Here is a 10,522-nt window from a genome sequence, read left to right on the forward strand (position 1 = left end):
GGCTAACACGAAGGACCAATCAATATTGATGCCGCTTTGAATGGGCTAGAACAGCGTTTTGGACGCTCGATCGGTTTGTCCGTAGTAAAACTCTGCTTTTTACACCCGTCAACCTCAGACTATGATAGTACAGACAAAATAGCCATTTTCTGACCGTAATTATTCAAGTTCTCAGACAGTGAATGCACCGGGACTGAAGTTACCACCCTCATTGATTTTGATTGGTCCTTCGTGTGAGCCCTACCCCAACATGTCATAAAATGGCCAAAAGTTTTGAAACAGATATTTTTAGATTTGAAAACAAAAAAAAAAAGTAGAAAGTGAAAAAAAGATTTGAAACTGGAAAGACATTTCGAGCTTTTTTAAACAAGAAAAAAAGAGCTGAAAATAATTAAGTTTAATGTAGAATAGCAAAAAGTTTTGTAGATTCTAAATTTTATTTGGCAAAACACCAATATTTTTTTCAATTTGTTTTATTTGGGTTTTGAATAATATTGGCCCCAATTGAGCTCCATACTGACGCCTCAGGTGTTAAAGGGTCAAAAATGTTTATTATTTTTCATTAATTACTGCTTTTTCAGATTTTTAAAAAAAATATTTGTTTATGATTCGCCAAAAAAATTCCATATCCACCTTAAAGGGAAAGATGAGGTCCTTCAGCTGGTTATATATGTCTCATGGACTCAAAAATCACCTTTGCCAAATTTCACAGAAGTGATTCCCCGAAAGTGCCCCCCTGCGAGAACCAGCGGCAGAGGTCGACTGGTAAATGTGTAATCCCCACACACAAGTTTAGGATTATCTGCTATCCATCGACCCTGAAGACGCCCCCCCTCGGTTCAAGCTTAAACACTCTCTGAAATCCCAACTCCACATCCCATCTGCTGGCTGAGCCGTCTCTTGGAAGCCAGGAATACAGTTGAGTGGTGAGGGAGAGCAGATGTAAAGATGAGAGCAAGGCTTCTCCTTTTTGTCTTGTCTTCCACATAGACTCTTAAAAGAAATATTTGTATTAATTAGGGATTTGTTTCAAACCTCAATTTTTGTTTTGGTTCAATATATGATTTGTCTGTAACAAAACAACAACAAAAAAATGAAAAGCTTACAAAAATCCTCTTAAAAGTTGCTAATGAGCAAGAAAAAAACTCAATTGGCTTATGAAAGCTTGGTATAATGTAATAAAACAATGAATCCTTTTTTAAATTTAGCACAAAAATTGCTTTGACACTTCAACATAAACCCTTGATATGTAGAATAGAAAAAGAGCCTAAAATCAAATCTCAGAGAGGTAATAAAATCCAATAATAATAATAAAAAAATAAAAATAAAGTAAAACACTGTAAAATGTAATAAAACAAGGAGGATTTGGTTTAATGCTGTAGCACATGGCTTGGTTTTTGATCAACAACTGTGGCATCCTTAGTTTTAATAAAGCCCTCCATAGTCAATCTCCTCATTATTTCTCGTAGTTTTTAGAATTTCACAATCTATCTACTGCTTTTAGATCCTCCAATCAGCTTTTCTTGGTTGTTCCCCACTCACATTCTACAAACCAAAGAGGGCGGAGGGTTCCAAGGCTCCCAAACTGTGCCACTCCTTATAAAACCAACATTTTTTTTAACAAGGTTTTATCTAAGTGATGCAAAATGTTATTATTTCATGTTTATTTTATATCTAAAACTATTTCCCACTTTATCTTATTTTATGCATAGTGGTAATCTGCATTGTCAATTATTTCTTAATGTGACTGCAAAATGCACAAATCCTTATGTACATGATCAATCAATAGTCTTCACCAGTAGTGCTTCTGAGTAGTCTGATAGAGCTTGTGTGGCAGCCAGTGGACAGTTGGAGGAGCTGGTGGTTGGCCCTGAGCAGTGAGGCGTGTAGTAAGAGGGTTTAACTTTGCTAACCTCCTTCTGTCAGGTTCATGGGGTCCTGCTGCTTGGGTAATATTGGATCAGTGTTGGAAGCCCGTTCCCCTGCCATATCATCCATAATGCTACCTGGGGTAGTGAGTATTTTTCATATTTGAGCCAACTGGATTTGATTTCTGCATTCCCTTTAATTTTTCCAGAAAGTGTAAAAACGTGAAAGTGTAATTTTACAGGAAATATTGAAAAAAAGGTAATTAAAAGATAATAAAGCTATTAAAAGCAGATATACTAAGGAGTAAAAAAAAAAAAAGTAAATATTTTTATTTGTAATTAAGAACAATTTCACTTATTTGAATAAAAAAGATCCCTCTCCAGCAATTTGTTTATTTATTTTTATTGTTATCTTGTTGAAAAAGAGTCAAAATAAAATTGTTTCTCCTTATCTATGGTTTATGGTATCACAAATGTGTTAATAATGAAAAAATGATTTGAATCTGAAAGATATAATCGGTTATTCATTCATTCGGTTAAGAATGTCAAAAACTGTTTTTAAGATGCTATCACAAAGTTTTAGAATTGTGTTGTCATTCAAATAGTACAAGTAAACACAACATGTTGATGCATATGTTTTAGTTGATCATGTTTTTCAATAAATTACAGATATAATTACATTTGTAAATTAAAGATGTAAAAAAAGGAGGTTTCCGACAGAATTGTGTGGATTAACAGTTACACATAAGTGGCAATACATTTCGCAACATTTTATTTTATCCATTACTCAATGATTTGTGCTGCATTTGGCTCCATACTAAAAATTGTAGTATGTTTGGCAAAATGGAGAGATTTCTTTTTATTAAAATCAGCAGATGCCCATTTGGAGTCAGGATGCATGGAACCACAAGGGCATGCTGTCTTGACTTGGAATGCATCCACCTGTCTATGTGTCTGAGACTGGGGTGAAATAAAAAAAAAACAACAACAACAAAAAAAACCAAAAACCTGTGTGCATTGCATGCAGGTGGTGGCCTGTGGTCGCTCCTTTGAGATGAACATGAAAGAAATGAGCTCCTTCTCACAGGAGAGGAACAACTTTTTGCACTCACTTAAGGTCAGAGAGCTGAGAACTTACGTCCTCTATGGCAGCGGTGTGTGTGGGTGAGTGTGAATCGTCAAGGCGTATGGAGTGTGTGTGGTTTGGATGTAGAGGTGGTAGTTCACAGTTGTTTCTGAGTGGAGTCTATTGTCTGTATTGCTGCACGTGCGAAGACACTCTCCCTCAGCGTGTGATTCTGCGTGTCTCTGAGAGAATACCTGTCTCTTTAATTGAACAAGTGAGGCTGATATGCTTGGAATCTATATGATCTTTGCGCCACACACCTGACTGTGGTCAGACTGTGTGAAACGTGCAGTCTGTGGCTGGGTCTCTGGTACACTGTGGCTGTACGTTGACAGACTTTCAGGAGTGATTCGCCACCATATTACCAGCATACCGTATTCTCTCACTCGTTTAATGTCACCTGACAGATTTGTTTAAATTTTGTGAGGTTTTGCACCCAAAAAACATTGAAATAATGTAAATATGTGTCCACTTTTTGACAGTTTAAAATGTTTCTGACAAATGTCTTTAATAACCTGTCAAATATTTTCATGTAAATAAAGGTATTGATTTCACTACAAAAATAGTTGATATTGACATTTTTTGGAAGACAGTTTGACAGAACAATGAAAAAATATCCACCAATAATTAGAATAAAATTAAACCAAACGGGTGATTCTTTTGTTTGCATTACTTATGTATTACTATTAATTTATTTGCAACTGTTGCAACGTTAAAATTGCTTTCATGAGTACTACTTGGTTTAAGTTATCACTTATGACACATCTTTTATCATTTTGTGCTTCAGGAAAACATTAAAGGTTTCATTTAGTGAATTTATGGTAACCGATTCAAGTATACATCCAGCAGGAAAAAAGAAAGAAAGAAAGAAAGAAAGAAAACTAATCTGTTAATAAGACATAATCTATTTATTAATTAATTTATTATTAATCTATTAATTTTGAAATTTAGTTTCACTTACAATTTTAATTTTCTAAATTTTCGTTTAAAATTCTAATAAGGCTACATATATGTACAATGAGGTTCTTTTTTATGAATCATGTTTACATCTAGGTCATTGAAAAAAAAAGTTCATTTTTTAGAATAGTTAATGGGATGTTTAATAATACAATATAATATAATATAATATAATATAATATAATATAATATAATATAATATAATATAATGATGTTGCTTAAAAAAAACCCTACAGGACTTTAGCCGGAAGGGGCGGTACTCGTCGTCATTCTTGGGATTTGTAGTTTCCTTTCCCTCTGACGTGAGCGGAAGTGTTTTGAGGTTCCGTGAGCTAGGTCACATTGGCCCAGTTTTGTAATGTTTTGAGAGTCCCGCATAATGGAAGCAACAAATACAGGTATTAAACCCAGGTCCTTTTATAAAATGATCAAATATAAAGTTTATACGGTATTTTCATAAAGGTAGATTGAAAAATGTGTTGGATATTTGTCGTTTGACGCTACGACGTTAGCGACATATTGATTCTCTACGTTTAGAACCCTGCTTTATTCGTACTATATTGATTCAAACACATGTATTTACTAACTATATTTTAATGTTTTTCAATTTTGCGCATTATCTCACTGACATAAAGCCACATATAACTGTATTAGTTCATTTAGAGTAGACTTCCAGCAGCCTTGTGTGTGTGCTGTAAACATCCCCCTCTTTGACGTGCGTTCTCCTTTTCTCCGGATCCGATAGAGGACGTCCATCTGAGACACGTGGAGAAGGATGTGCTGATCCCCAAGATGATGAGGGAGAAAGCCAAGGAGCTTTGTGCGGACAAGGTTGAAGGTGTGTTTATACACATGACTCAACAAATGCTAGTAAACTGAGTGTTAAACGCACTTCTTTATGTATGGCTGTAATATTCTCTTTACAGCAGACCCACACTTAAAAAGGAGATGATCACGTGTGAAGATATGACCCCCCCCCCCAAAAAAAATAAAATAAATAAATAAATAAATAGATAACATTATACAGAGAGCTTGAAGAGGTGACGAAGTGACTCAAGTTGTTGCAGCACTAAATCAAGGGAATACAATATTTTCCTGATGAGTTTAATACAGTTTTTCCCATTTTTTCACATCTTTGGTAAAACCTAAATTATCAGCACCAGGATAAAGCTTTTGAATATTTGCTAATAAAAAAGGTGTAAATAAATTACTTTGATAAATAATGTTTGAAATACTACAGAAAAAATAGGAAACATTTTTTACATTAACACTGGTGTCTAACCTTAGTAATCTACACATTATACTTTCAATTTTTTTGGTTAAATTGTTATGAATCATTTAACTATTAATCACACTTTTACCAGTTCAGAACCCTAAGATCTTTATTTTAGTATATATTTTCAATACACTACTTTATTTTGTGTTAAGATTTTGTTTTCAACAATTCAATAATTTGATTTCTAATGTAGCAGTTCTAAAACAAAGGGTTAGAGATTTCAAAACTAGCATTAGATTTTCTGATTCAAATTCCTAATTTTCCCTTAAGGTGTTGAGACTTATTGAAAGTTGATAAAAAGTACTGTGCACAGCAAGTTTGACCTAAAAGTGAGTATAGTGTTTTAATCAAGTTCTGTAATTGAGTTAAATTTACTGTAAAAACTTCTAAACAAATGTAATTAGGTTCTATGATGTTTCCTATTTTTTTAATAGTAGTTTCTTAATACAGGTTTGTTGTATTGTCCATGGACCAACGCTCTCTTGGGATTAATACAATTACAACAAAGTCATTACATTTAGGTCTATGGTGTATTGATGAGTTTAAAGTGATTAACTAACAAAGCCAAAATATGTTTTGCTCAGTGTTCTGTAATTACTTACCGCGCTGCAACACATCAGGAGGTGTTAACTGACAAGGCCCTCTGCTTGTCCACCAAATAGTTCACCACAACGTTTAAAATGCTCAGATAGGTTTTTTTTTTTTTGCTCTCCTTGACTCTTATCAAGGAACATTATTGAGCTTGTGACCTCAAAAGAGATTCAGTGGCTTTGGAAGATTGATGGATGCACTTTACTGATGCTTTTTGTGTTTCTGAAAAAATATAGCCTTTTAAGGTTCATTCCAAATTTTTTTGAGAAACAAACCAATTAGTATTTTATTTCATATACCCCTAAATTTAACTCAAAAGACACTAATTTCCAAAAGATGAGTTCACAAACATAAACACATCTGTTGGATTTACAAGTTGCTCAAAAAAACTTGAGTATTATCCTTCTTGTTTTGCTCAATTGTCCCTCTATCTAACCCTCTCCTCCTTCACACCAAACACCCTCATGTTGCCCCTGCTTCCTTCCATGAATTTTCTCCTTGGTCTTCCACTAAACCTGTGGTCCAAAACCCCGGGTCGCAGGCGGGACCACTCTGTGGGACAGTTGGACAGAAAAAAAACGCACCACCTACCTTTCTGTCCATTTATAATCTGAGTCTAAAGGAAGTTTTATAATAATAATAATAATAATAAAAAAAACGTCTAGATTCTTCACTGAATCCGACTCAGTTTTGATGTGTCAAGTCGCTCCGTTGCGTGTCAAAAATTAATCTGCTGCATTTGTAAAGCAGAGTTTTTACTCCAAATATGGAATTGTTGTGATAGTTATTCACACACTCTACAACAATGATGATGATAATATTCAGCAATCAATTCTATAATATTCAGCAATAAAATAATTAATGTTCAGCAATCAAATAAGAACATTGGGTGTCTAATGTAATGAGGTTGCTGCTGATAAACTTGCTCAAACAATGGATTCACGTTTAGGATCATATTTAGAGAATGAAAGTTTTAGTGACACCATTTAAAAAATATATATTTATGTGCCTCATCTTAAAAATTGAATGAGGCTGAAGATGGCATTTGCATTTTTAACTACTATTTTAACGGATAAGGGGGAAGGAAAAATTTATGCCACATTTTAATGGTTCCTTTATTAAATCTAGCGTACAAATAAAGTTTAAATCAGCTGCAGATTCTTTACAGAGAATGAAGATAGACTTTAACCTCAATAGTTAAAGGATGTTGAAAGCTTAAACAAGTTGGATGCTAAATTAGCACATTAGCACTGATGTAGACCTCTTCGCTGGCATCTCTGACCTCAACATCCTTTTACCAAAATATCACTGTCCTTCCTTTGAATGCATCCAGACCTTCTCCATCTGCACAAATCTCCAGAACACCAAACACCAAAATCCTCTGATGGATTCATTTCTGATTTTTGTCCATCCCCATCACTCCATTAGAGAAGCTCTCTCTCTGTCTTTGCTGCCTGCTCTATTCTTTGCCGTCTCTCACAGTTGGTAGCGCCCTCACTCGGCCAACCTTATTGTCCAAGTCTTCACCAGAGAAGCATACAGTCAAAGTTTAGATCCCACATCAATCAATCATATTGATTAAACAGGAAAAGATTAAAACAATCGGGCCTGACTCAGTTCAAAACTGGTTTTCAGCAGGTTCCTGCTCTGCAGAACATAAAAACACCATACAGTTTATACAACAAGACAGACAGCAACAATCACACACTCAAAGACAAAAACAGAGATTTTAAATTTTTAGGCTGTTTTGAAGTTTACCTATGTTTTCAGCAACATGCTAGCTGTTTTAGCCAACCTAGGTTTTTTTTTTAATTTACTTTGGCATTTTGTTAGTATTTTAGCTGGCTATCAGTTTCAGCATTTTCAGCTATCAGCTTCAGCGTTTTCAGCTATTAGCTTTAGTGTTTTCAGCTATCAGCTTAAGTGTTTTCAGCTATCAGCTTCTGTGTTTTCAGCTGTTAGCTTTAGAAATTGCAGCCATCAACTATCAGCTTCAGTGTATTCAGCTATCAGCACTAGCATCATCAGCGGGCAAATTCAGCTTATAGTATTCAAACTAACATTATTGCAGTAAAAGCTATATATATACATTTCATAATTATGTTAAAAAGTTATGATTTTAAAGTTTCAAAAATGTAGTTTTAGAGTGTTCAATAAAGGTTTATCCTGTTCAGCCTGCGCCCTATAGTGTGTTTTGGATTTGGCCCCCTGTGAGATTGAGTTTGACACCACTTATTTAAGGTGACTATTTATCGCATTTTAAGCCGTCTTTTTCTGATATTGCGATAACAATAACATTTGCGATTTGTTGTGCAGGTCTAGTCTCTCATTTCTACTTCTTAAATTTTTGGCCTGTGTCATTAATCCTTTCCCTAGTCACTTATTAAAGTTATTAAGGCTAACTGGCATGCTGGTAATAACTACATCATCTGCATAAAAACACTGCCATCAGTCTTGCTCTTGCAACGCTATGGGGCAACTGCAGGAATGCATCAGCCGGAGTGACTAAGTTATGTGGTTTGTAAAAATCTGATCACAGCCAGTGTGCGCTGCTCACGCGAGGAGAAGGGTGCACATTCAGGCTGGGGTGATGGGACAGACAGTGGCTATGTGGTAATGGAAACCCCCCTCATCTTACAAGCTTCTCGTCCCACTCATTTTCACACCTTCATCCTCCACCCTCTCATGCTGTGTGCTTGTGTCTGCACACGTGTGTCTGTATTGGAGTTTACAAAGAAAACGTGAAAAACGCCTGGCAGCGTGTTTACTGTGTTTTTGTCTTTACACACAAGCAGCCCACACTTGGATATTGTGGGCTCTGAGAGAGGCGCGTTCTACTGACCCCCATACCCATCATGATGTTTCCCACTGAATAGATGATTCACGCTCGTGTTCTATAGTCTGTCAGCCCACATATTAAAAACCCACTCTGATGAGAATTATTTTTGATGTTTTTGACATGTTCTTGTGGCATTTTTTTAATATATAAATATACTTAAAATTACATACCTAAATATTTTTTATATTCACATTTTTGTGAATGTGAAGAATATCAAAAAGGCCAACATAATTATCCCAAGTGTGACATTGAAGCTACAATTACAAGCCATTAGCTCCATTGTAATGCATTCACCCGTAGACGACTAGATCCATGTACGTCTTTGTTTTCCTCGTCTGTTGTTGCACTGGTAATATTAGGTTAGAAGTGTGAGGGTCTGTAAGCTAGCATGAAAGAGTGTAAACAGATAGATGTCGGGAAGTAGGGGCGGGCTTGCTCTTGTCCTGCCTTCAACTCAGAGGTGAATTTCTAATGAACTTGTACCGCTCTGCAGAAACTACGTCCTAGAAAACGACACAATTTTTTTAATTTTGGGTAAAAACGGCATAACCATAATTAAAAAACCGCTGGGAACACTTTGAAAATCAAAAGATGATTGGAGAGGGACTCAATAAGCTGCAAAGGTTTGTAGTAATTTCCCAAGGTATTCAACTTAGTTGGCTTTTGTTTAGGTGCAATAAAGTAAAACGATTAAAAGAGCGATCTTTATTTTAGGGCAGGGTTGATAAAATAGATTAATCGATCAGAATCGATCTAATCTTAATAGATCAATAATCGAGCCATAAAATTAGAGATCGATCTAAGGCATAAAGCTCAAGTCTGCTAACTTGATGTGAAGGTATATTTGGGTTTCCCATAGGGCGGCTAATGCTAACGCTCAGTTGACCTTAACATGCATTGCTGACTAAATGAACATCTTTATAAACTCGCAGTTATGAATTTCCAAAGTCTTTTAAGGAAATATTTAAAAAGTAACCATTTGAGGTCTTAAACCTCGTTTTGTGCTAATACTTTCTTCTTCTTCTAGAATAAGGTGTAATGCTATAGAGCGATCGCCACCTAGTGGCCAAACTGAAACGCCTTCAAGGAGAAGCAGAACAATTGTTTGGGCTTCTCCATTTGAGAAACCATGTAACACTGTATGGTATTAACAATCTCATTATTATTTCATTAATAAATGTTACAGTAAGTGAACTGTATCAGATTCAAACGAAAATCTTCCAAACATGAATAGATTATTAATGCATTTCCAAACAAATGTGTCTAGATAGATCGGCCTTTACATTTAATAGACCTTTATTAAATGTGTAAACTCAGAATTGAATTGAATCAAACTGAGTGTATCGAGGAAAAATTTTCGAATCGACTCTGGAAACTATTGGCGATATCCAGCCCTACTTTGTTGTAATTTGAATACATCTGTTTTTGTTTTTAATTCAGAGTAACCTTAAACTCTGCTTCTTGCCTCTGCTTTCCTTGAATAACTGCTCTTCTGCTTCCCTTCGGAAGAGCCTCTTCCAATGCAACGCTGGTCTCACGGATCAGCTTTTATTGCCGGTGTGCAGTTGCAGAAGCAACTCTCCGTGGCATCAATTACCACCGTGGGACAGGGATTAAGCTTTTGTTGATTAGATTAGTCACACCCTTCTGCATCTCTAAATTAGTTTGGCTGTTTTTTTTTCCACATCTGTATCCAGATGAAAGTGACTGTGTGATAACCATACTGATGTGGCTGATAGAGGTGATTATATCTGTTCTTTGAGTGGGGACATGCGAGGCCAGTGGCTCTAAATAAAGCCTGGAGAAAAGCTTGCTAACAAGGTGAGGACTACTGTCAGCACCTTGTTTTCAGCGAGGGCTTTAAG

At 35.6% G+C, this 10,522-nt stretch overlaps 1 protein-coding gene across 1 annotated transcript in view; it reads left to right on the forward strand.

Moving 5' to 3' along the window:
- The first annotated feature begins 4,200 nt into the window (after window positions 1–4,200).
- cmc1 (C-x(9)-C motif containing 1) overlaps window positions 4,201–10,522 on the forward strand; it is an 8,898-nt gene continuing 2,576 nt past the window's right edge. Inside the window, exons 1-2 of the mRNA XM_024266896.2 lie at window positions 4,201–4,349; window positions 4,697–4,789. Coding sequence (XP_024122664.1) covers window positions 4,331–4,349; window positions 4,697–4,789 — 112 coding nt within the window. The 5' untranslated portion in view covers window positions 4,201–4,330. The remainder of the gene's footprint in view (window positions 4,350–4,696; window positions 4,790–10,522) is intronic.

This window comes from Oryzias melastigma, linkage group LG16 (assembly GCF_002922805.2).
Source record: "Oryzias melastigma strain HK-1 linkage group LG16, ASM292280v2, whole genome shotgun sequence".
NCBI classification, from domain to species: domain Eukaryota; kingdom Metazoa; phylum Chordata; class Actinopteri; order Beloniformes; family Adrianichthyidae; genus Oryzias; species Oryzias melastigma.